This window comes from Thunnus albacares, chromosome 6, assembly GCF_914725855.1.
Source record: "Thunnus albacares chromosome 6, fThuAlb1.1, whole genome shotgun sequence".
Taxonomy (NCBI): Eukaryota; Metazoa; Chordata; class Actinopteri; order Scombriformes; family Scombridae; genus Thunnus; species Thunnus albacares.
This window is the reverse complement of record NC_058111.1, coordinates 2,461,805-2,484,132: the sequence shown is the minus strand read 5'-3', so window position 1 is coordinate 2,484,132 and position 22,328 is coordinate 2,461,805. Positions and strand designations below refer to the sequence as shown.

At 39.3% G+C, this 22,328-nt stretch overlaps 2 protein-coding genes across 2 annotated transcripts; both read right to left on the bottom strand.

Moving 5' to 3' along the window:
• Positions 1-421: 421 nt before the first annotated feature.
• On the bottom strand, positions 422-18,637 carry LOC122984727 (P2Y purinoceptor 14-like). The gene is made up of 2 exons (XM_044355338.1): positions 18,596-18,637; positions 422-2,703 (listed from the first exon to the last, which is right to left on the bottom strand). Exons 1-2 carry the CDS (start codon positions 18,606-18,608, stop codon positions 1,670-1,672), a joined length of 1,047 nt encoding a protein of 348 aa, XP_044211273.1. The 5' UTR covers positions 18,609-18,637; the 3' UTR covers positions 422-1,669.
• On the bottom strand, positions 15,155-17,384 carry LOC122984729 (P2Y purinoceptor 14-like). The gene has a single exon (XM_044355340.1). The coding sequence runs from the start codon at positions 16,452-16,454 to the stop codon at positions 15,381-15,383; it is 1,074 nt and encodes a 357-aa protein (XP_044211275.1). The 5' UTR covers positions 16,455-17,384; the 3' UTR covers positions 15,155-15,380.
• Positions 18,638-22,328: the final 3,691 nt, after the last annotated feature.

Here is a 22,328-nt window from a genome sequence, read left to right as displayed (position 1 = left end):
CTATAATCATGTTTGTGTGCTGCCCTCAGGTGGTCACAGTGTGCATCTAAGCCACTGTCATTGTAATGTTTTATTTAGAAAGTGTTGACAGGAAGTGTTAATATCTAACTGGGTCTGGCTTTATATTTTATTACTGCTAAATTGTCAGTAATGCATTAATAATCATCTGTAAGTGCTGCCCTCAGGTGGTCACAGTGCATTACTACATCAGTCATAACATTTATTTTGAACATGTGTTAGTGCAGTCACACATATTATTACTATTATTATTATATACAGTATGTATATTCAAAATATAAAAGCACAGTGCACCGGTTGAATATGAGAATGAAAATATTTTATAAACACATCTGTGGAATAAAAACACACAACACAACACAGTATTTACTGCTGATATTAGCATCTATACAATCACACCAGCTTGTGTTGTCTCACTGCACAAATGCTAATATTTCATTTTATTTGATGAGTCTTGACCTGTGCAGAAGCAAAAAGCTGAAAACAGTTATTTACAGGCTGCTTCATTTAATGAGACTAATCAGTCGTTTAAACCCTCCTCTGAGCCTCTAATATCATATATTCTCCATTTAATACATCAGTTCTGCTGCATGTACAAATAATAACCAAACATGCATCTGTAGTGGAGATCAGAACAATGTGCTATTAACTTTTTATATCACATTTAAACAAATATTACTTAAAAAATCTGTGATACTTTCAGTGTGGAGAGACTGAAGACTGGAGAGATTATAGAGCAATATTTCTTTTCTGGGTGTCCACACTGAGAAAGGATTACTGTATTTTATAATAAACTGAATTAAACTTCACTGGAGTCATGTTTTAAAGAGCTTCAGTGTGGCCAGATTAGGCCACTTTCTATTTAATTGTGTGGGTAAAAATTATTTTCCTTTCATTTCCTTTTTCCTTTCTTTCCTGTCCGTTGGTTCTTCAACAATATAACATAAAACTGAAACTATGTGAATGCTACTGTAACATTTACTCTTTATTTACTACTGTACAAACATATACATTTATTTCAGTCTAGAAAATATCACATCATGACACAAAAATAACGAAAGAATTGTCAAAAGCACTTAAGACATTTATCTCTAAACTAAACACATCCTGACCTTCACACACGATGCTGCAGAATCAACTGTGAATAAGATTGACCTCCTCTCCTCTGTGGAAGAGCATCGCATTCACTAAAGAAAAATATGGAGGCCTTATTTGTGATTATAACTCTTAATCACATAAGTCATAATTTAATATTTTTCTCGTAATTATGAGTAAAATATGCCGTATTATTTTGTTATTTTGACAAGTAGGTGTAAATTGTGACCATAGACATTCAGATATTAAATACAAAAATGTTGATGTAATGGCAGAAACTTTGTACACCTCATCTGGTCAACATTAAATTTTGAACAAACACACCTATCAACATGTGTGTAATAAATAAAGCAGCAAATTAAGTAAAATAAATCTGTTTGCAAGGGCAAAATAGCTGAAATTCCTAATAAGGTCACAGAATCTGATGAGTCACTGAATATTCTGTAACACCTGATCTCATAATTATGAGATACTAAGTCATAAATGTGAGATATGAAAGTCATAATTAGGTCAGTTTATTTTTTCTTTGATGAATGCAGTGCGCTCTCATCTCCTCCTAAGTTTTGCTGAGAGTCACAGCGGTGGTCTTGATTCTTCTAATCCTCCTTTTTCTGGACAGTTTCCTCAGCAGTGACTCTCTGAAGGTTCCGCACATCAGGAAGTAGATGATGGGGTCGAGGCAGACGTTGAGTGCTGACAGGAAGACCGTCCCCTCCTTCAGCTGGAACAGCAGGTAGCGACTGGTCTGGCTGAAGTCTGACTCTGGCATGAGAGTGTACAGCACACGGCAGACATGGTATGGCACAAAGCAGATGAAGAACACCACCAGGATGCTGAAGATGCTACAGTGAGACTTGCGACAGATGTTGCTGCTGTCACGGCGCACACGGTGGTATGACTGGTAGATGTGGCGGGCAATGGAGGTGTAGCAGAAGACAAGAACCAGCAGCGTCACCCAGAAAAGGGCCATGCTGAAGATGATGGAACCCCTGTGCCACTGCAACCCCAGCGGCGTCTTCAGCTGCTTGCAGTGACGCCAGTTCTCCTCATTAGCTGGGCGGCTGGTCAGCACGGCGTTGGGCAGGAAACAGAGGAGGAAGAGGCTCCAGGTGAGGAGCGCCAGCCCCTGGGCGAAGCAGGCATTCTGCAGGAGGTGCAGCAAGGACACACCACCCAGCCTGGACATGCAGGAGCAGGAGGAGGATGATGTGTGTCGGACAACCTTCACGTAGCGCTCCAGGCTGATGAGCCCCATGAAGACGATCCCAACATACATGGAGGAGAAGAAGAGCACAGCAGTGTAGCGACAGATGATAACTTGCAGGTGCCAGCCGCCCAGACCCAGCTGAGCCGCCACCTTGAAAGGGAAGGAGAACAACATGAGGAGGTCAGCCACCACCATGTTCTTCAGGTAGACCACCAGCCCTGAGTCACTGGGCACTCTGAAGAAGATCCAGGCGGCCACACCATTGAGGGAAACACCCACGATGCAGATCACAAAGTAGAGTGATGGTAGGATCTGCTTGGTGAAGAGACTGCTGAAGTCTGATTGGTTGGTTAGGCGGTGGGTGGAGTTGAGGTGATCCATCCCTGAAAAGACACACAGTTTGTACATAAAGATGAGGTACAGTCGGCTGTACGTGCAGATTCTCCACCAGGGGGAGCTCTTTCCCCTGTTCTGTATTCCCATTTCAAACGATATCTTCAGTATTACATAACAAAGAAACACCTGGATAATGTAACGATCCTATAGGTGTTAGCTGGGAGTTTATACATTGTGATATGTTGTATCTTTGATATGAGCACATTCTTTTGACCAGATTTATGATAATGATCTCTGCTGGACATGATAGGCAGCTGGTTATGAAGATTTAGCTGGACTTAGTTTCATACATGTGTTGTAACATCTATTATTACAATTATAATTAAAGCTGCAAGCAGTGTTGGTCGAGACCTCGCACTCTGGCCTGTCGCGATCAGATCATTTTGCTTTAAAAATGAGGGATATTTCTTACTAGTGTGGTGTGCTTTTATTTTGAAAGTTTGATTGACATGTGTACTGTCAGGTGTGTAGAGACAATAAGTAACTGCAGCTGGACACAGAAAAATTCTCATATATTTGAATGGAGAGTGTGAGGCGAACCCACACCTTTTTGAACATTTACTGCTTACACAAAGTTTTAGATACAAACTTCATTTGAACTTTAAATGAGTCACGAGACTTTGACCTACAAATCTTGAATTAACATGTTTTTTCTATCTTTTACTGTTTTTGAGATATTAGAGTGTGAGTTTTTAAGTCTTTTCTTGCTCCTCCTGTGATTTTATAATGAGTGTGTATTGCGGAATGTTTCACAGCACTGAGGGAGTGACATCACCAGGAGCAGTTGGAGAGGAGGATTTTAGAGTACGCTTCTGGTGAAATCTCCTCATAAATCCCATGACTTTGGCCAAATCTTACATTAAAAATCATAGTAGAAGGAAATTTCATTGCGAATCCATTGATACAAGTTTGAAACTTTGTAATAACTCGAACAGTTTGGATTTTATAAGCCAGTGCCACATCACCCTTACAATGTAAAGCAATGGGGAGGCATGACCTTTGTGTGAAACAGAAGCTTCTGACGTCTAAACTATAAGTCTGACCACTTTCAAACCTGTATCAATGGATTCACCACGAAATTTCCTACAAAAAAATATGATTTTTAATTTAAGATTTGGCCAAAGTAATGGGATTTATGGGGAGATTTCACAAGAAGAGTGCTCTGAAATTCTCCTCTCCAACTGAGAGGGAGAGAGAGGAGGGAAGAAAGGGGGGGAGGGGTGTGTGGCACACACAGTGGAGGCTGGTCCATAGAGGCAGAGGAGGTTGATCCTCCTCTATTTTTTGAGAGGCAAGAGGGAGATTAAAATATAAAAAAGAATATTTGGTTGAAATAAACCATTACCAAATCTCAGTATTATTTACAACATATTCCAAGAGAGGACAGCCTCCCTAACCAATCAACAACCAGAATGCAATACTGACATTGAGTTGGTCCAGTGATAGTTTCCAGAATTCATCTGCAATTCTCTCCACTGTAAGGCAGAGTAGCAGCAGTAGATAGCTCCTTGCGTTAGCCAATTCAACAGTTAGTGTTGTAGCAGCCTGAAGGACTCTTTATACATCCATGGAAGGACTGTTGTTAAGCTAATGGGAGAAATGATCTGGACTGTGCAGCCCAGCAGCAGCAGGACACTGCCAGGGAGTGACTGGAGAGAGAAGCAAGGAGCAAGCTTGTTTGTCATTGTTGCTAATGATATCAGACTGGATAGTAAACAAACTGCTGTAAGTACAAGTCATGGGCAGACAGCGTGTCGCTAACAGGGATTTTGAAGGGTAACGATCAAACCAGCATCTAACTGGGCCGAAGTGACATCTGTAGGTATGTTTACATGCTGTGTGATGTGCTGCAGCTGAGCAGCTAACTAGCATCTAGCTGCTAACTGACGTTAGCGGTGAATGTTTGTTTGGTGGCTCGTTCAACAAGCTGCAGGACAAGACGTGTGTTCATGTTTCTAAGTTATCATCAAATTTTGATGATGTGGACAGAGGCTGTTTCATTCACGACCGTGTTTAAAAGAGGAACTTACCATGCCTCATATTGCAATAATTGAACATAGAATATTTCATATATTTTATTTTATTTTATTCATTGGACATCTGAAATATTGCTTTCATTTAAGACCATGGGCAAAAGTTCATTGCTGTTTCATGCTGTAAGTGTGTTACAGAATAAATAGAAAACAAAGGATTATTTGTCGCCCCCCTTTTTTTTGCTGATCCTAAAAATGATCCGATTCATGACCATGAGTTTTGTGATCAGTTTCACCCATAGTGTTAACATGTCAGCTTTGTAGACTATATTTTGTATGTCGTGCACATAGATAAGAGTGTGTAAGTCATGTATTTGATACATGCATTAATACTTTCTGATGTGAGCTTATAGTTTTAGATCTGTGAATGTTTTTAGTATTCGATCTTTCTTGTATGCAGCACTGATTTGTTCCTGTATCACATTATAAGCTTTGTGGTACTTTATATATTTCTGTATACTAAGTAAATACACAGGAAACACGTGTAAATCATGTGACATCTTGTCTGTTTTTAATGAGAACATATATCTGTTGGCACAATAGAACAATACTATAAATTTGAATTTCACTTTGTTGGTAAAATCACACATCTGAACCAGTCCATGGCTAAAATGAGCTCTTCTTTGTTTAGAAACAATATGTATATGCTAAAAGTCTTTAAAGAAGCAGCCTTTACACCACTCAGAGGTTTTTGTTTTTGAAAGCAAATTGTTTTATTGGCATATAAAATTGCCCCCCACCCCTCTGATTTCATCAGGTGGGGGACAATGATATAGTTTGAGGCGGTTTATTGTTAGATTCCATGTTGGTTTTCCTCCTGTCCTCCCCAATTGTTTGAGTCACCAGCCGCCACTGGTGTGGGGGTTGAATGCAGCTCATTTTTGTAGGATACAGCAGAAAGGTCTATATACATACAGTACATTATATACAAACTTTGTATGAAGTTTGGTGTTATTATCATTTATTTTACAATAATTATAGGTCTTATATTTATAATTCAGTAGTGAGGATGACCTATGAGGGGAAGGGAAAAAATGGAGTGAGGGTGACAGTTTAGTGATAAAGTGTTGTAGAAAAATACTATCAAAACTAAAATTTGTAGCTCTGTACTGCAGTTTTTCCTTTATTAGGGCCCGAGCACCTAGCAGTTCGCTCACACTCTCCATTCAAATATATGAGTATTTTTCTGTGTCCAGCTGCAGTTACTTATTGTCTCTACACACCTGACAGTACACATGTCAGTCAATCTTTGACCAGGTCATGTGGGTTAAAAGTCTTTACTTTTAAGGCGTTGCAGTAGTCAATGCGTGATATTACAAGAACCTGTACCAGGATTTGTGCTGCATGCTCAGACAGGTAGCATCTTATCTTCCTGATGTTGTACAGGACAAATCAACAGGACTGACAGTCAAGGCCACGTGAACCTTAAAGGTTAGTTGGTCATCGATCATGACACCCAAGTTCAAGGCAGACTTTGTGGGCATGAGTTGGGTTGATTCAAGCTGGATGCTGATGTTTCGTTGTATAGAGGGACTGGCTGGGATGACAAGGAGCTCAGTCTTAGAGAGGTTGAGTTGAAGGTGGCATGCTTTCATCCATGCCGATATATTGGCAACGCATGACGAGCCAAGATTGTGTGGTCAGCCCATTCTCACTCTCAACTCGTCACATATCGAAGCTTGGTCAGAACCCTGTGGCGTCACTTTTAATGCACTGGGTCATTTTCTAACATATAGGGTAGTCCGATAGACTTCTGCTGAGCTCCCATAAATAGATGCTATGAGACCGATGACGTTTAAATAAGGTGACAAATTTCAACCTGGTCGCCAGAATAAAACGTTGGCATTGTATGTTTCTGCAAACCACAGATACGTTGAATATGTACATATTACACCTGTAATACGGAGTATATTAACATTTCAACAATACATATCATATCAACATTTCTGAAGTGACGTATTTCACATGACATCTATATAAGCTGACTTACTTTCTTATTAGGACGTGGAGGAGTCGGTGGATGGCTTGTAATGTTGTTGGCAGAAAGTTGGAAATCAGAACTCAGTCAGCACAGAGCCTAACCCTAACCCTTTAACCCAAACCATGATCTTTCCCTAACCCTAACCAAGAGGTTTTTGTGCCTAAACCTAACCAGACCTTAACCACTGCGTTGTCACACCACAAAATATAATTATTTTTTAACAGTGACTACCGTGATACGGTGCTTTGAAAAATGGTATTGTTTATGGTCTGTTTGTATGGTTATTACCATATTGTTAACACATAATATAGTAATATAGTCAAAAAAACAGTGTATTATGTATTGGGTATCCTTAACAAATAGCATTCTGCAAGAAAACAAGTTTTTTTTAGTTTTCTCCAAAAAAAAAGTGCATTTTTCAGATAGGAGGTTTTGCTCTTCGGCCATCGATATTTCTTATTTTTCTTATTTTCTTTATTTTTCCTATAATTTCTCTATGCTTACATATATATATATATATATATATATATATATATATATATATATATATATATATATATATTTCTATTCTAGAATGTGAGCAACTTCAACATAACCCAGTTTCCCCAGTATCAATAAAATAAAGGTCAGTATTTCTCATCCTGAATCTGATGAGTCATGATACGTAGCGGAGGCAGGGGAGGCCAACACTTCTGTGAACCTACACTCGAAACCACACATCATACACAGGAAACTGACAAACACATTCTAACAATAAACTTTTCAAAGTTGCCTAGTTCTGTGGTAATACCACAAGTAATGTTTCTGGTAGATTCTGAGTAAACAGTAATAGAACAAAGGGAGTTTCTAACTCCTCTTAAAATAAGTGGTAGATATATTTATACTGTAAGAGCAGCAGGCACTGCAGTGAAAGAAGTATATATGACCCACAAATGACAGAGATACACTCAAACACTCTTTTCTGTTCTCCAAATGCTGCCTGTTAAATTTACTGGCAAGAAATTTCATGTGTGCTCCAGGGTTAATTCTGTAATGCACTGAAGTGGACATAAAGACAACCAGGCAACAACCAAACATGGGCCAATTTGTGGAAATTGGACAGAGCCAGCCTCTATACATCTACCAATGGTCAGTCTATTGCCTCAGAACTATTATCAGCAGCACACACCAGCTGACCTACATTGCACAACCAGGGTGAGCGAAACAACAGAAACATATTTTGGAAAGCGTTGGTTCAAAAAAAGCCCCTAAAAACTACAAAATGCTTGTCGGTTACATTTCTTAGATCACTGCCGACGGCGAACTGATATGAAAACAGCTGGTTCAGGACGTGTCTTCATCCATTTGTGGCTCATTGTGGAAGTGGAAATGAGTCTTGTGCACGTGAACCCAGTTTCATAATGACCGAGAGTTATAAAGCAGAACCATGTGTACACAGGGTTTTATAAATCTGATGAAATGAATGCGTCTGCATAGTTCTAGCTTTGTGCGTCTGACCCCTGAAATCTCAGCAACATACTTACAATATGAAGCTTTCACTGTGACGTTTTTGAAGGTTATTTTCATTCATAGTCTTCATTAAACTCTGGGCAGAAGACTAACTCCATTCTCTACACTATGAAATTATTACTGTCTGATTGCATTTCATAATCAAAGACAACCACACAAGACGTCACTGAAATCCTTTTTTCAGAATTAAGGTGATGTAATTTCCAACAAGTGCAGCCCAGTTTGTTTTAACAGTATAATAAAACTTCAGAGACAAAAAAGTAGCCCCAGTATTGAACTGAAAACAGGATTACAACCTGCTATCACTCAAACTGATTGACTGATTTTAACACAAGAAGTAAAGATGAACTTAATCTGTTTTTTTAAAAATTAGTTGTTGCTGAAGGTTTATTTGGATCAGTGTTGTAAACACAACTGTAAAACTGATCAAAACACTTCAATAAATTGATCATATTTCAAAAGCTGTTGGGAACCATTAAAGATTACAAACATCTTGAAATTGTATTGATGTTACAAATATCTTTTCAATGTATAACTGATGCAAATGACTGCATAAAATAACTTTTAATCACCACTTTATGAGCTCACCTAGTCTAACATCCTCTGTAACCTCAGTAGAACGTACGATATTTCCCTCTGACATGTATCATCAGGTACGTTGTTTAAATTATTCTGCCTGCTAAATTTACTGAGATTTTATGTGTGCTTCAGGGTTAATTCTATAATGCACCATAGAGGACATAGAGACAACCAAGCAACAACCAAACATGGACCAATTTGTGGAAATGGGACATGCCTCTGAACTATTATCAGCAGCACACACCAGCTGACCTACATTGCACAGCTAGGGTGAGCAAAACAACGGAAACATATTTTGGAAAGAGTTGGTTCAAAAAAAGCCCCTTTGAGTGACACCTAAAAGCACTTACCAGACATGTCAACAACAACACCCACAATATCCGTGATCACATACCCAGGAAGCATCTGAGTTAGTCATGTGTCAGTGTGTAAGTGTGTCTTAAACCAGCAGTCAGGTGTCCATATGAACAGTGAAAGAGGTTTTCTTCACTGTAATCATTCCTCCTGTTCATACTGGATAAACGATCCTTCAAAAATGTGCTTTCAATGGAAGTGATGGAGGCCAAAATCCACAGTGTGTCCACACAGTCATTTAAAAGTCTATTCAGCTTCAGCAGTCTGAGTTAGTCATATCAAGTGGATATCTGACACATTTACAGTCTTTTTAGCATCAAATTCCCTCTTTGTGTTTCCTCGGACAGTGTTTCCTTGTTGAGCTGCAGGTGGAAGTATAGTAACAAAAAGAGGAACTTTGGCACTAAAAAGACTGTAACGTTGAAAGATATCTACTTGATTTGACTCATTTGGACGCTGAAGCTTCATATTAGCTTCAGATAAACTTTTAAATACATTTTTGCACAGAAGGACGACTGTGGATTTTGTCCTCCATCACTTCCATTGTAAGGTCATTATGAAGGGATCTTTCTAATGGTCAGTATGAACAGGAGGAATGATTACAGCAAGAAAAACAGCTATAATGTTCATTTGGGCTCCTGACTGTTGTTTTAACACAGACTTGAAAAACTGTGAACCCGACAATAAGTTGTAGTCTCTAGAGGTCAGGAACCCTCCAGGTAGTCACAACATAAGTCTAAAGAGTAGCAGGATGATTAGTAGGACAAGAAAGAAGAAAAAAAAATAATGTTGTGCTGCACAAATTTGTGTTTTTCTCTAAAGACTTTTTTTCAGTAAAAGGTAAGTTAGTTTGACATTTTCTGATGACTAAAATTAGTCAAATGAAACAATCGGAGAAGTTTTGAGAGGAAAATAAAACTCAACCACTCATACAACCTGTGACACTGCAGCATTATAAAATGTCACAAACCACTGACCTATATTAAAAGTACAATCTTGAACTCAAACGTGTAAAAAAGTGTAGCCACACCTGCTGCTAGCGTTAAAACCCCAGGATTAAAAGCCCCCATCACATTAGATTGAACATGTCTAATGTCTAATATCAGTACAAGTACAAAGAACAGATAGCAGTTTACCTGCAGCGCTCATCTATCTTCATGTCAGTCAGTGTGGACGTCTGGTGAGAAAACCACCAACGTTACAATTTTCCTCCACTCAATGCTCACACCAGGAAGCACTGCAAAGAGAGGCAGCGGCGGCAGGGTTGGGGGGGGGGGCGGGGTGCGGGAGGGGCGGGAAGGGCGGGTAGCACTTATGTGGTTATCTTGTGTTTCACCGCTGTTCATATATTTTGGTTTTGGTTTTTCACTGGAACTTTGTCTGTCTGCTGTTTTCTGCCGCTGACAGAATTTATTACGACACTGAATATAAAAAAAATTAAAATTTGGCATTCCCCTTATTGAATTTATGTCCAATGGTGTCTGATCTGTGCTTTTCTGTAAATAATGGATGACAGTGTGTTTGCTTGCATTCGTGGTTGTATGTAGTGCTGCAATGGTTATCTGGTTATGTGGTGGTTCCCTGCAGGGATCAATACTGAGTCCACCTGTTCAAAACTCTTCACACAGTCGACACAACAACAACAATTATGGATCAAACTGTGACACATTTGCATAGTTTTCACACAGAAAGCATTCAGTGACTACAGCCTTCACATGTCTTCAATACTTTTCTCACTCAAACACAAACAAGCAACAAAACATTTCACATGTTTACATCCTCACTTCTAAACTGAAATACATCTTTATTCAATCAAAAAACAAGACGTGCTGTCAGAAATAAAGCCCACTGAAAGCTTCCTGCTGTATTTCTATGACTCATTCCTGTAGATACACTGTAGTACGTTCTATAGAGAGCTACACATCTGACTGTATTTACACTATATACACATTTATAACACTATCAACCATTAAAAATTACATATACACAATAAAACAGTGATGTAACTTCACAGACTGACATAAAAAGAGTTGTTGTGTTTGTGTCTGCTTCGCAGAACTGCTAATAGCTGCTGTTATAATGACAAACCTTCCCCAATTAAACAAGAAAGTGTATTTCCTAATTACAATTTTTTTATAATTATATAAATATAAGTTCTCCTAAGATAGTAAGTGCTTTTATCGTGACAAACATGGACTTGTTCTTTCTCTGATAGAGACAGAGTGGACAATATCTGCATATATGTGTATACTGATAATGCAAATTCTCAGGCAGAGATGTTAAAATAAAACAGACCAACCACACGATATACATGTATATATGTAGAGAGAGAGAGAGAGAGAGAGAGAGAGAGAGAGAGAGAGAGAGAGAGAGAGAGGAGAGAGAGAGCAACAGTAAAGCAACAGTTCGTGCTGTTGCTTATCGAGGACATATCAGCACTCAGATTCTCAGAAAACAGGATCTTTGTTAGTCACATGCTCTGCATGCTTCATGCATTTTTAGAATAGTGTTATTTGGTATATGCTTACATATAATTTATAATATATGCATGTTCCATAAAACCAATGAAAGGCTTTTAATTTAAAATGAATATCTTGTGTAGATTGCTGATACGATTGGAATAGAGACGACCTCTAGAGATGTAACTGAGCAGATTTTATCTTCTATTGAAAGACACTTCTCATCTTTTTGGTCCTGTTTCTTCGTCCGTCCAAGGCTTGTCAACAACATTTTTAATAAGGCCCCTTGTTTTCTAATAATTCTCTACTATGTTAGAAATGTTCATCTGTGGCCCTCAAGAGAGGAACCAGTGGTAAAATTGTTAATGCAGGAGCCGCCGTATCAGGGGAAAACCTAGAACGAGGGGTATGCCTACCATGACGCTGGGGCTCTCTGTCAGATACTAACAAATCTCCATTATAACAAATTTCTTTAACACATTGTGATTCCACTGATAATATTAAGTAGGGATGCACGATATTGGATTTTTTGCTGATATCCGATATGCCGATATTTCCAACTCACTGTGGCCGATTGCCGATGCCGATATATGCACATATTTTTTTCCAGCTGTCTGAGGAGACTATTATATATGCAAGCTTAGATTGTACTAAGTATGATCAAGAAAGACAATATATGAAGGAAGAACTTAGGAAGACTGGAGTTCAGGAGCTCAGCATTAAAACTTTAATGAACCTGCCAAGTGAGAGGAGCAGACAGAAGGACTAATGTGTAGGATTTAATCTCTGGTCCACACTCCGGAGAAGAAGGTGGCGGTAATGCACCTAATACGCTGGTTGCCAACTGCTGTTATAAACCAAAAAGAAGAAGTTTTTTGTTTTTTATTTGCACAGAGTGGTACATCCTGGCAGCCGAAGTGTTTCCCATCTGTGCAGCCAAACATAGCAGCTCCTCGACGGTGTTTCCTCCGCAGGCTGCACTTCACTCAGCCGCCCATCAGACCTGCTGCTTCTTCCCAATTTAACCTGAATAACAAATCGGGGCTCAGTGTTCCGGTTGGATCCACATGGAGAACCAAGGCAAACGTTAGCTTAGAGGCTAGCGGAGCGTTAGCCGTAGCATGATGAGGGAAGCACAGCCAGCTAGCCTCCCAGCTAACGTTAGCCTAGGCTCTCCATGTGGATCCAACCAGAGTGCCGAGCCCCTGTTTGTTATTCAGGTTAAAGTGGGAAAAAGCAGCGGGTCTGACGGGCCGCTGAGTGAAGTGCAGCCTGTGGAGGAAACACCGGGACTGTCAGGGTGAAACAGTCCGTCGAGGGAAGCGCAGTCAGGTGGCGGAGGAGATGGCGACATATCGGCCTCTCATGATCGGCAGAATTCGCCAATGCCGATATTTCATTTTAGCGCTGTTATCGGCCAATACCGATGATGTGCCGATAATATCATGCTCTCTCTCTCTTTATTTTATCTTATGTTTATTAATATTATCATGTGGGTTTATTTTCCATCTTATGTACATGTTTTTATATTCATTTTATGCCTTTTTTATGTGAATTTAGTAGTCTGAGACCAGAGATTGGGAAAGTGGTGTCAGACTTTATTCATTATTATTATTATTATTATTATTATTATTATTATTATATATTATGTGAATGACACATGTTCAATGTTGTAGTGCCACTCTGCCATGAATTGGGGAGGGACTGGAGGGTAAAGGGGAAGTATGAAGTATGGAAGTATTTTTTGTTTTTTGAGGAACAAAACAAAAACAAAAAAGAAAACAACTGCTGCTGAAGATTGGAAGCTAAAAATAGAAGTATATTAAAAGTGCAGAAAGTCGACAACAGCAGGCTGATCTGTGTGATGAAGGGAAATCTGTCAGAGCAGATTTAGCAACAACATTCCTGGTTTCACCTGATGGAGGAAGTTTAGCTGGAGGGATTCTCCCCAGCTGATATAGTCTAACACACATTCAATAGACTGATGTAGTAACACATTGTGACCACTGGAGGGCAACACTGATTATATGAGTACTGATGATTATAAATGCATTACTGACAATTTAGCAGTAATAAAATATAAAGCCAGATACAGTTAGATATTAACACTTCTTGTCAACACTTTCCAAATAAAACATTACAATGACAGTGGCTTAGTTGCACACTGTGACCACCTGAGGGCAGCACACAAACATGATTATATTACTGCCATCATTATGACTATCAGCATTAGTAGTACTTCTATAAGTACTTCTGATAACTAGTGTAGTCATATATTATTATTATTGTTATTATTATTATTATTATTATTATTATTATTATTATTATTATTATTATTATTATATACAGTATGTATATTCAAAATATAAAAGCACAGTGCACCGGTTGAATATGAGAATGAAAATATTTTATAAACACATCTGTGGAATAAAAACACAAACAACACAGTATTTTCTGCTGATATTATCATCTATACAATCACACCAGCTTGTGTTGTCTCACTGCACAAATGCTAATATTTCATTTTATTTGATGAGTCTTGACCTGCACAGAAGCAAAAAGTTGAAAACAGTTATTTACAGGGTGCTTCATTTAATGTGACTAATCAGTCGTTTAAACCTTCCTCTGAGCCTCTAATATCATATATTCTCCATTTAATACATCAGTTCATGTACAAATAACAACCAAACATGCATCTGTAGTGGAGATCAGAACAATGTGCTATTAACCTTTTATATCACATTTAAACAAATATTACTCAAAAAATCTGTGATACTTTCAGTGTGGAGAGACTGAAGACTGGAGAGATTATAGAGCAATATTTCTTTTCCGGGTGTCCACACTGAGAAAGGATTACTGTATTTTATTATAAACTGAATTAAACTTCACTGGAGTCATGTTTTAAAGAGCTTCAGTGTGGCCAGATTAGGCCACTTTCTATTTAATTGTGTGGGTTAAAATTCTTTTCCTTTCCCTTCCTTTTTCCTTTCTTCCCTGTCCATTGGTTCTTCAACAATATAACATAAAACTGAAACTATGTGAATGCTACTGTAACATTTACTCTTTATTTACTACTGTACAAACATATTTCTGAAGTTATATACATTTATTTCAGTCTAGAAAATATCATATCATGACACTAAAATAACGGAAGAATTGTCAAAAGCACTTAAAACATTTATCTCTAAACTAAACACATCCTGACCTTCACACACGATGCTGCAGAATCAACTGTGAATAAGATTGACCTCCTCTCCTCTGTGGAAGAGCATCGCATTCACTAAGGAAAAGACATGGAGGCCTTATTTGTGATTATGACTCTTAATCACATAAGTCATAATTTACTATTTTTCTCATCATAATTATGAGTAAAATATGCTGTATTATTTTGTTATTTTGACAAGTAGGTGTAAATTGTGACCATAGACATTCAGATATTAGATACAAAAATGTTGATGTAATGGCAGAAACTTTGTACACCTCATCTGGTCAACATTAAATTTTTCAACAAACACACCTATCAACATGTGTGTAATAAATAAAGCAGCAAATTAAGTAAAATAAATCTGTTTGCAGGGGCAAAATAGCTGAAATTCCTAATAAGGTCACAGAATCTGATGAGTCACTGAATATTCTGTAACACCTGATCTCATAATTATGAGATACTAAGTCATAAATGTGAGATATGAAAGTCATAATTAGGTCAGTTTATTTTTTCTTTGATGAATGCAGAGCGCTCTCATCTCCTCCTAAGTTTTGCTGAGAGTCACAGCGGTGGTCTGGATTCTTCTAATCCTCTCTTTTCTGGACAGTTTCCTCAGCAGTGACTCTCTGAAGGTTCCGCACATCAGGAAGTAGATGATGGGGTCGAGGCAGACGTTGAGCGCTGACAGGAAGAGCGTCCCCTCCTTCAGCTGGAACAGCAGGTAGCGACTGGTCTGGCTGAGGTCTGACTCTGACATGACAGTGAACGGCACACGGCAGACATGGTACGGCACAAAGCAGATGAAGAACACCACCAGGATGCTGAAGATGCTGCAGCGAGACTTGCGACAGATGTTGCTGCTGTCGCGTTGCACACGGCGGTATGACTGGTAGATCTGGTGGGCGATGGAGGCGTAGCAGAAGACAAGAACCAGCAGCGCCACCCAGAAAACGACCATGCTGAAGATGATGGAACCCCTGTGCCACTCCAACCCCAGCGGTGTCTTCAGCTGCTTGCAGTCCAACCAGTTCATCTCACTGGCTGGGCAGCTGGTCAGCACGGTGTTGGGCAGGAAACAGAGGAGGAAGAGGCTCCAGGTGAGTAGTGCCAGCCCCCGGGCGAAGCGGGCATTCTGCAGGAGGTGTTGCAAGGACACACCACCCAGCCTGGAAATGCAGGAGCAGGAGGAGGATGGTGTGTGTCGGACGACCTTCACGTACCGCTCCAGGCTGATGAGCCCCATGAAGAGGATCCCAACATACATGGAGGAGTAGAAGAGCACGGCAGTGTAGCGACAGATGATAACTTGCAGGTGCCAGCCGCCCAGACCCATCTGAGCCGCCACCTTGAAAGGGAAGGAGAACAACATGAGGAGGTCAGCCACCACCATGTTCTTCAGGTAGACCACCAGCCCCGAGTCACTGGGCACTCTGAAGAAGATCCAGGCGGCCACACCATTGAGGGAAACACCCACGATGCAGATCACAAAGTAGAGTGATGGGAGGACCTGCTTGGTGAAGAGGCTGCTGAAGTCTGATTGGTTGGTTGAAGATTGGTTGGTTGGGCAGTGGGTTGAGCTGAGGTGATCCATCCCTGAAAACACACACAGTTTGTACATAAAGATGAGGTACAGTACAGCTCACACAAAGTCAACGTCACACATGATTTTAGATGTGGAGAACCTCAGAGAAGCAAAGCTACAAATATGTTCATCAGGCTGCAGATTCTCCACCAGGGGGAGCTCTTTTCCCTGTTCTGTATTCCCATTTCAAATTTTTCCCTAAACAATATCCTCAGTATTACGTAACACAGAACCACAGGACTCTCCTGGATAATGTAACAATCCTATAGGTTTATGTTCTAAACACAAGCTTCAATTTTGGCGGACAGCTAAAAATACTACAATACCCAAGAGCCACAGTCACTGTTACTATGGAGAAGATGCCAGTCAGAGTTATAATTAATTCAAACGACTTTATCATTGCAGATGTGAACAAAATGCAGCACCGTAGTTGTTGTACATTTTTTGACTTTGTGGGATTTTCAATAAAAGCTTGTGTTCTGGCCCTACCAGTTATTCAGTGTTTTTTGGTGACTCCTACTGGTCACCTGCCACGGTGCCATGTTTGGGCATTGACTTCCTAGTTCCTGTGTGACAGGAAGTTAGCCTTTCTAGTTCCTGTGTAATATAAAGTTAGTCAGAGTAACCTGAAAATGGCATGTGTGCTCCCGTGAAGCTGATGTCTGTTCATCCTTTGCCATCCTTCTTTAATGGCCATTGAGAAGGCATTAGCTGGGAGTTTATACATTGTGATATGGTGTATCTTTGATGAATGATAGTAATAACTGCAGATACGAAGGGCAGTATCAGTTAAGGGGCATATTTGTTTATTTTGGATACAGAAATACATTGTTGGTTATGAGGATGATATTGAAGTTGAGCATCCTTAAAAAGACTGTGGTTTTGATGGGACAGAATAAAATGGCGCTTGAGTTGGTCACACCAATAAACTTGTGTCTGTTCCTTACTGCTCTGCAGCCATCCAGGACTGTGTAGCAACATTGCTACTGGTCCAGGTACCCCTAGGCATCTGGCTACAACTCTACAATCACTTGAAATGTGCTCAAAATACAAATTTCTTCACTTACGTAAGAAATTACACAACTAACTTTCTCAAAGGTGTTAGAAATATTTTAACGAAGTTTGAAAAACTATCATGACAAAGAAATAGTTCCACTTGATTTTTTCACCTAAACAGGAGGAATAAGTAAATAATCTTTCTGTTTAGTCCTAAATTTTGTTCAAACATTGTTAAAATGACTTTGCATGTTTTGTTGTCTCATACTGAACTGTCAGCTGACCATATCGCATCATCTCTCATTCGTCTCTTACACAGAGAGGAGCAGTTTTATCTATTGATCATGAGAACATACATAACACCATCTTGAGATAACACAGCTTGTTATGAACTAAATATTGATGTGTTCATGTTATTAACAGAAAATAAAACAGCAGGAATCGATTTAAACACTTCTTACTTCTTAGAAGTGTATGTTTTAAATCTTCAAATATGTTCCTCACAGACTCTGCAGCATCAGTCACATGATCACCACACAGTTCAACACATGTAAAGTCACATTTCTATTCAATCTTTGGACATTTTAAATAAAAACCAATATGAGAGTCGGCAGGTATTGTAGAATGAACGCAGCCTCCTGTTCATACTGGATATTAAAACATCCTTCAAATGTGCTTTGGAAGTGATGGAGGCCAAAATGCACAGTGTGTCCACACAGTTATTTAAAAGTTGATGTGAAGCTTCTATTCAGCTTCAGCAGTCTGAGTTAGTCATATCAAGTGGATATCTGACACATTTACAGACTTTTTAGCATCAAATTCCCTCTTTGTGTTTCCTCAGACAGTGTTTCCCTGTTGAGCTGCAGGTGGAAGTACAGTAACAAAAAGAGGAACTTTGGCACTAAAAAGACTGTAACGTTGAAAGATATCTACTTGATTTGACTCATTTGGACACTGAAGCTTCATATTAGCTTCAGATAAACTTACATTTTTGCACAGAAGAAGTAAGTTTAACATTTTCTGACCACTAAAATTAGTCAAATGAAACAATCGGAGAAGTTTTGAAAGGATAATAAAACTCAACCACTCATACAACCAGGATTAAAAGCCCCCATCACATTAGATTGAACATGTCTAATGTCTAATATCAGTACAAGTACAAAGAACAGATAGCAGTTTACCTGCAGCACTCATCTATCTTCATGTCAGTCAGTGTGGACGTCTGATGAGAAAACCACCACCGTTACAATTTTCCTCCTCTCAATGCTCACACCAGGAAGCACTGCAAAGAGAGGCAGCGGCGGGGTGGGTGGAGGGGGGAGGGGGGGATTAGATGATTACAGTTTTTTCTGACTGGTTATCTGGTTATGTGGTGGTTATCTGCACAGTTAAACACTGAGTCCACCTGTTCAAAACTCTTCACACGGTCAACAGTTATGGATCAAACTGTGACACATTTGCATAGTTTTCACACAGAAAGCATTCAGTGACTACAGCCTTCACATGTCTTCAATACTTTTCTCACTCAAACACAAACAAGCAACAAAACATTTGACATGTTTACATCCTCACTTCTAAACTGAAATACATCTTTATTCAATCAAAAAACAAGACGTGCTGTCAGAAATAAAGCCCACTGAAAGCTTCCTGCTGTATTTCTATGACTCATTCCTGTAGATACACTGTAGTACGTTCTATAGAGAGCTACACATCTGACTGTATTTACACTATATACACATTTATAACACTATCAACCATTAAAACTACATATACACAATAAAACAGTGATGTAACTTCACAGACTGACATAAAAAGAGTTGTTGTGTTTGTGTCTGCTTCGCAGAAATGCTAATAGCTGCTGTTATAATGACAAACCTTCCTCGATTAAACAAGAAAGTGTATTTCCTAATTACAATTTTTTTATAATTATATAAATATAAGTTCTCCTAAGATAGTAAGTGCTTTTATCGTGACAAACATGGACTTGTTCTTTCTCTGATAGAGACAGAGTGGACAATATCTGCATATATGTGTATACTGATAATGCAAATTCTCAGGCAGAGATGTTAAAATAAAACAGACCAACCACACGATATACATGTATATATGTAGAGAGAGAGAGAGAGAGAGAGAGAGAGAGAGAGGGAGAGAGAGAGAGGGGGGAGGGAGAGAGAGAGGGAGAGAGGGGGGGGGGGAGGGAGAGAGAGAGAAAGACGGAGAAAGAGAGAGAGAGAGCAACAGTTAAGCAACAGTTCGAGCTGTTGCTTATCGAGGACATATCAGCATTCAGATTCTCAGAAAACAGGATCTTTGTTAGTCACATGCTCTGCATGCTTCATGCATTTTTAGAATAGTGTTATTTGGTATATGCTTACATATAATTTATAATATATGCATGTTCCATAAAACCAATGAAAGGCTTTTAATTTAAAATGAATATCTTGTGTAGATTGCTGATACGATTGGAATAGAGACGACCTCTAGAGATGTAACTGAGCAGATTTTTATCTTCTATTGAAAGACACTTCTCATCTTTTTGGTCCTGTTTCTTCATCTGTCCAAGGCTTGTCAACAACATTTTCAATAAGGCCCCTTGTTTTCTAATGATTCTCTAATATGACAACCAGGAACTGCTGGATATGGTGGGGGAGACTCTGGACCACACGCAGTTTGCATATAGGGCGGGGAGGGGAGTGGAGGATGCCTCAATCACGTTACTCAACTTTCTGTATAAACACCTCGAAGGTACTGGCACCCATGCCAGACTTTTATTTTTGGATTTCCCATCTGCGTTTAATACTATCCAGCCACATGTTTTAGATAGGAAACTGCTTATTTGTCTTAATTTTGATGTAAATTTTGTGGGCTGGATTGTAGATTTTTTAACATGTAGGTCTCAGAGGGTGACAGTAAATGGCTTCCTGTCAGAACGGTACTCCTCTTCCACTGGCTCTCCTCAGGGCCGTGTCTTGTCCCCTTTGCTGTACGTTCTTTACACCAATGAGTGTAGAAGCCAGCATGGGAACAGACACATCCTGAAATTCGCTGATGATACAGTTGTCATCAGCCTGCTCCACAAAGATGAATCTGAGTGGTGGATGAGTTTGTCAAACGGTGTGATGAGGCTTTTCTCCAATTAAATACCACAAAGATGAAGGATATGGTCATTGACTTTAGAGGGAAATCACCTCATCCACCATTTCAGACTCTCATCAAAGGAATTGGCATCGAGGTCATAGAACATTATAAATATCTTGGAACAGTCATTGATAAAAACCTGAAGTTTGATGCCAATGTGGATGCAGTCTGTAAGAAGGGACAGCAACGTTTGTACTTCCTTAGGAAGTTAAATGTTTTTAATGTAGATAGTAAAATGATGTCTTTGTTTTACAAGTCATTTATTAGTATTTACTATTGTATTTCGTGTGTTTGTTTGTTTCTTTATTATTATTACGGGACATCAGACCTAAATTTGACCCCCTAAACATGCTCAAAAACTCACCAAATTTGGCACACACATCAGGTCTGGTACAAATTTGATGAAATGTGAAAATTAACCCCCAAAGTGCCAAAATGTGCTCTCTAGCGCCACCTATGTAACTAAAATGGCTGCCACAGCCCGTAGGAATGTCGTAGAGAGATCAAACCAAAACCGACTTATTTGTCTCATCAAGACCTACAAATCATATACTGACACCCCTGACCTAAATCCAACAGGAAGTCCGCAATTAGCCTGTCAATATGAGACTTTGCCTCAATTTTGGCCCCTGAAGAAACCCTCCTAGGGCGTTAATGGTATCAACTTCAAACTTTGATACATGACTTATGACACTGTGCTGAAAAAAAAATGGGTAAAAACTGTAATAACTCGAACGGTTTGGATTTTATAAGCCCTGAAAGTTGCAGTGCCACATCATCCGTACAATGTAAACCAATGGGGAGGCATGAACTTTGCGTCAAACAGAGGCTTCCCCCACCCCTCCGATTTCATCAGGTGGGGTGATAATGATATATTTTGAGGCGGTTCGTTGTTAGATTCCATGTTGGTTTTCCTCCTGTCCTCCCCAATTTTTTGAGTCACCAGCCACCACTGGTGTGGGAGTTGAATGCAGCTCATTTTTGTAGGATACAGCAGAAAGGCCTATATACATACAGTACATTATATACAAACTTTGTATGAAGTTTGGTGTTATTATCATTTATTTTACAATAATTATAGGTCTTATATGTATAATTCAGTAGTGGGGATGACCTATGAGGAGAAGGGGAAAAATGGAGTGAGGGTGAAAGTTTAGTGATAAAGTGCTGCAGAAAAATACCATCAAAACTAAAATTTGTAGCTCTATACTGCAGTTTTTCCTTTATTAGGGCCCAAGCACCTAGTGGTTCGCTCACACTCTCCATTCAAATATATGAGTATTTTTCTGTGTCCAGCTGCAGTTACTTATTGTCTCTACACACCTGACAGTACACATGTCAATCAAACTTTGACCAGGTCATGTGGGTTAAAAGTCTTTACTTTTCTAAAAATAGACTTGATGAAAGTTAGGAAATTAATTTGTTTTACACACAAACTCATCAAGAGTTTTCAATTTACTAATTGAAATTCAAGTGAATGGGCCCAAAACTTGCATCATTTTGATGACACAGGTATGAGCAAGACAGACATGTCTCACCCTGCAGAAAATTCTCATCCTCACACGATGTTTCGCCATGACAGAGGAAGTTGCTATAACTTAATTGTAAAAGGCAAAATAGTGGAAAAGGGAAGTTATGTTTATGTGATGTTGATGTTCCTTCCTGCACTGTCTGAAAACAGCCCGGGTCTGACGACATCTACATGCCCGTAACAGAAGCCCTTTGATTGCACTGCAACCCGACGTGCACGGAGACGCAAGGGCCCATTAATCGCTG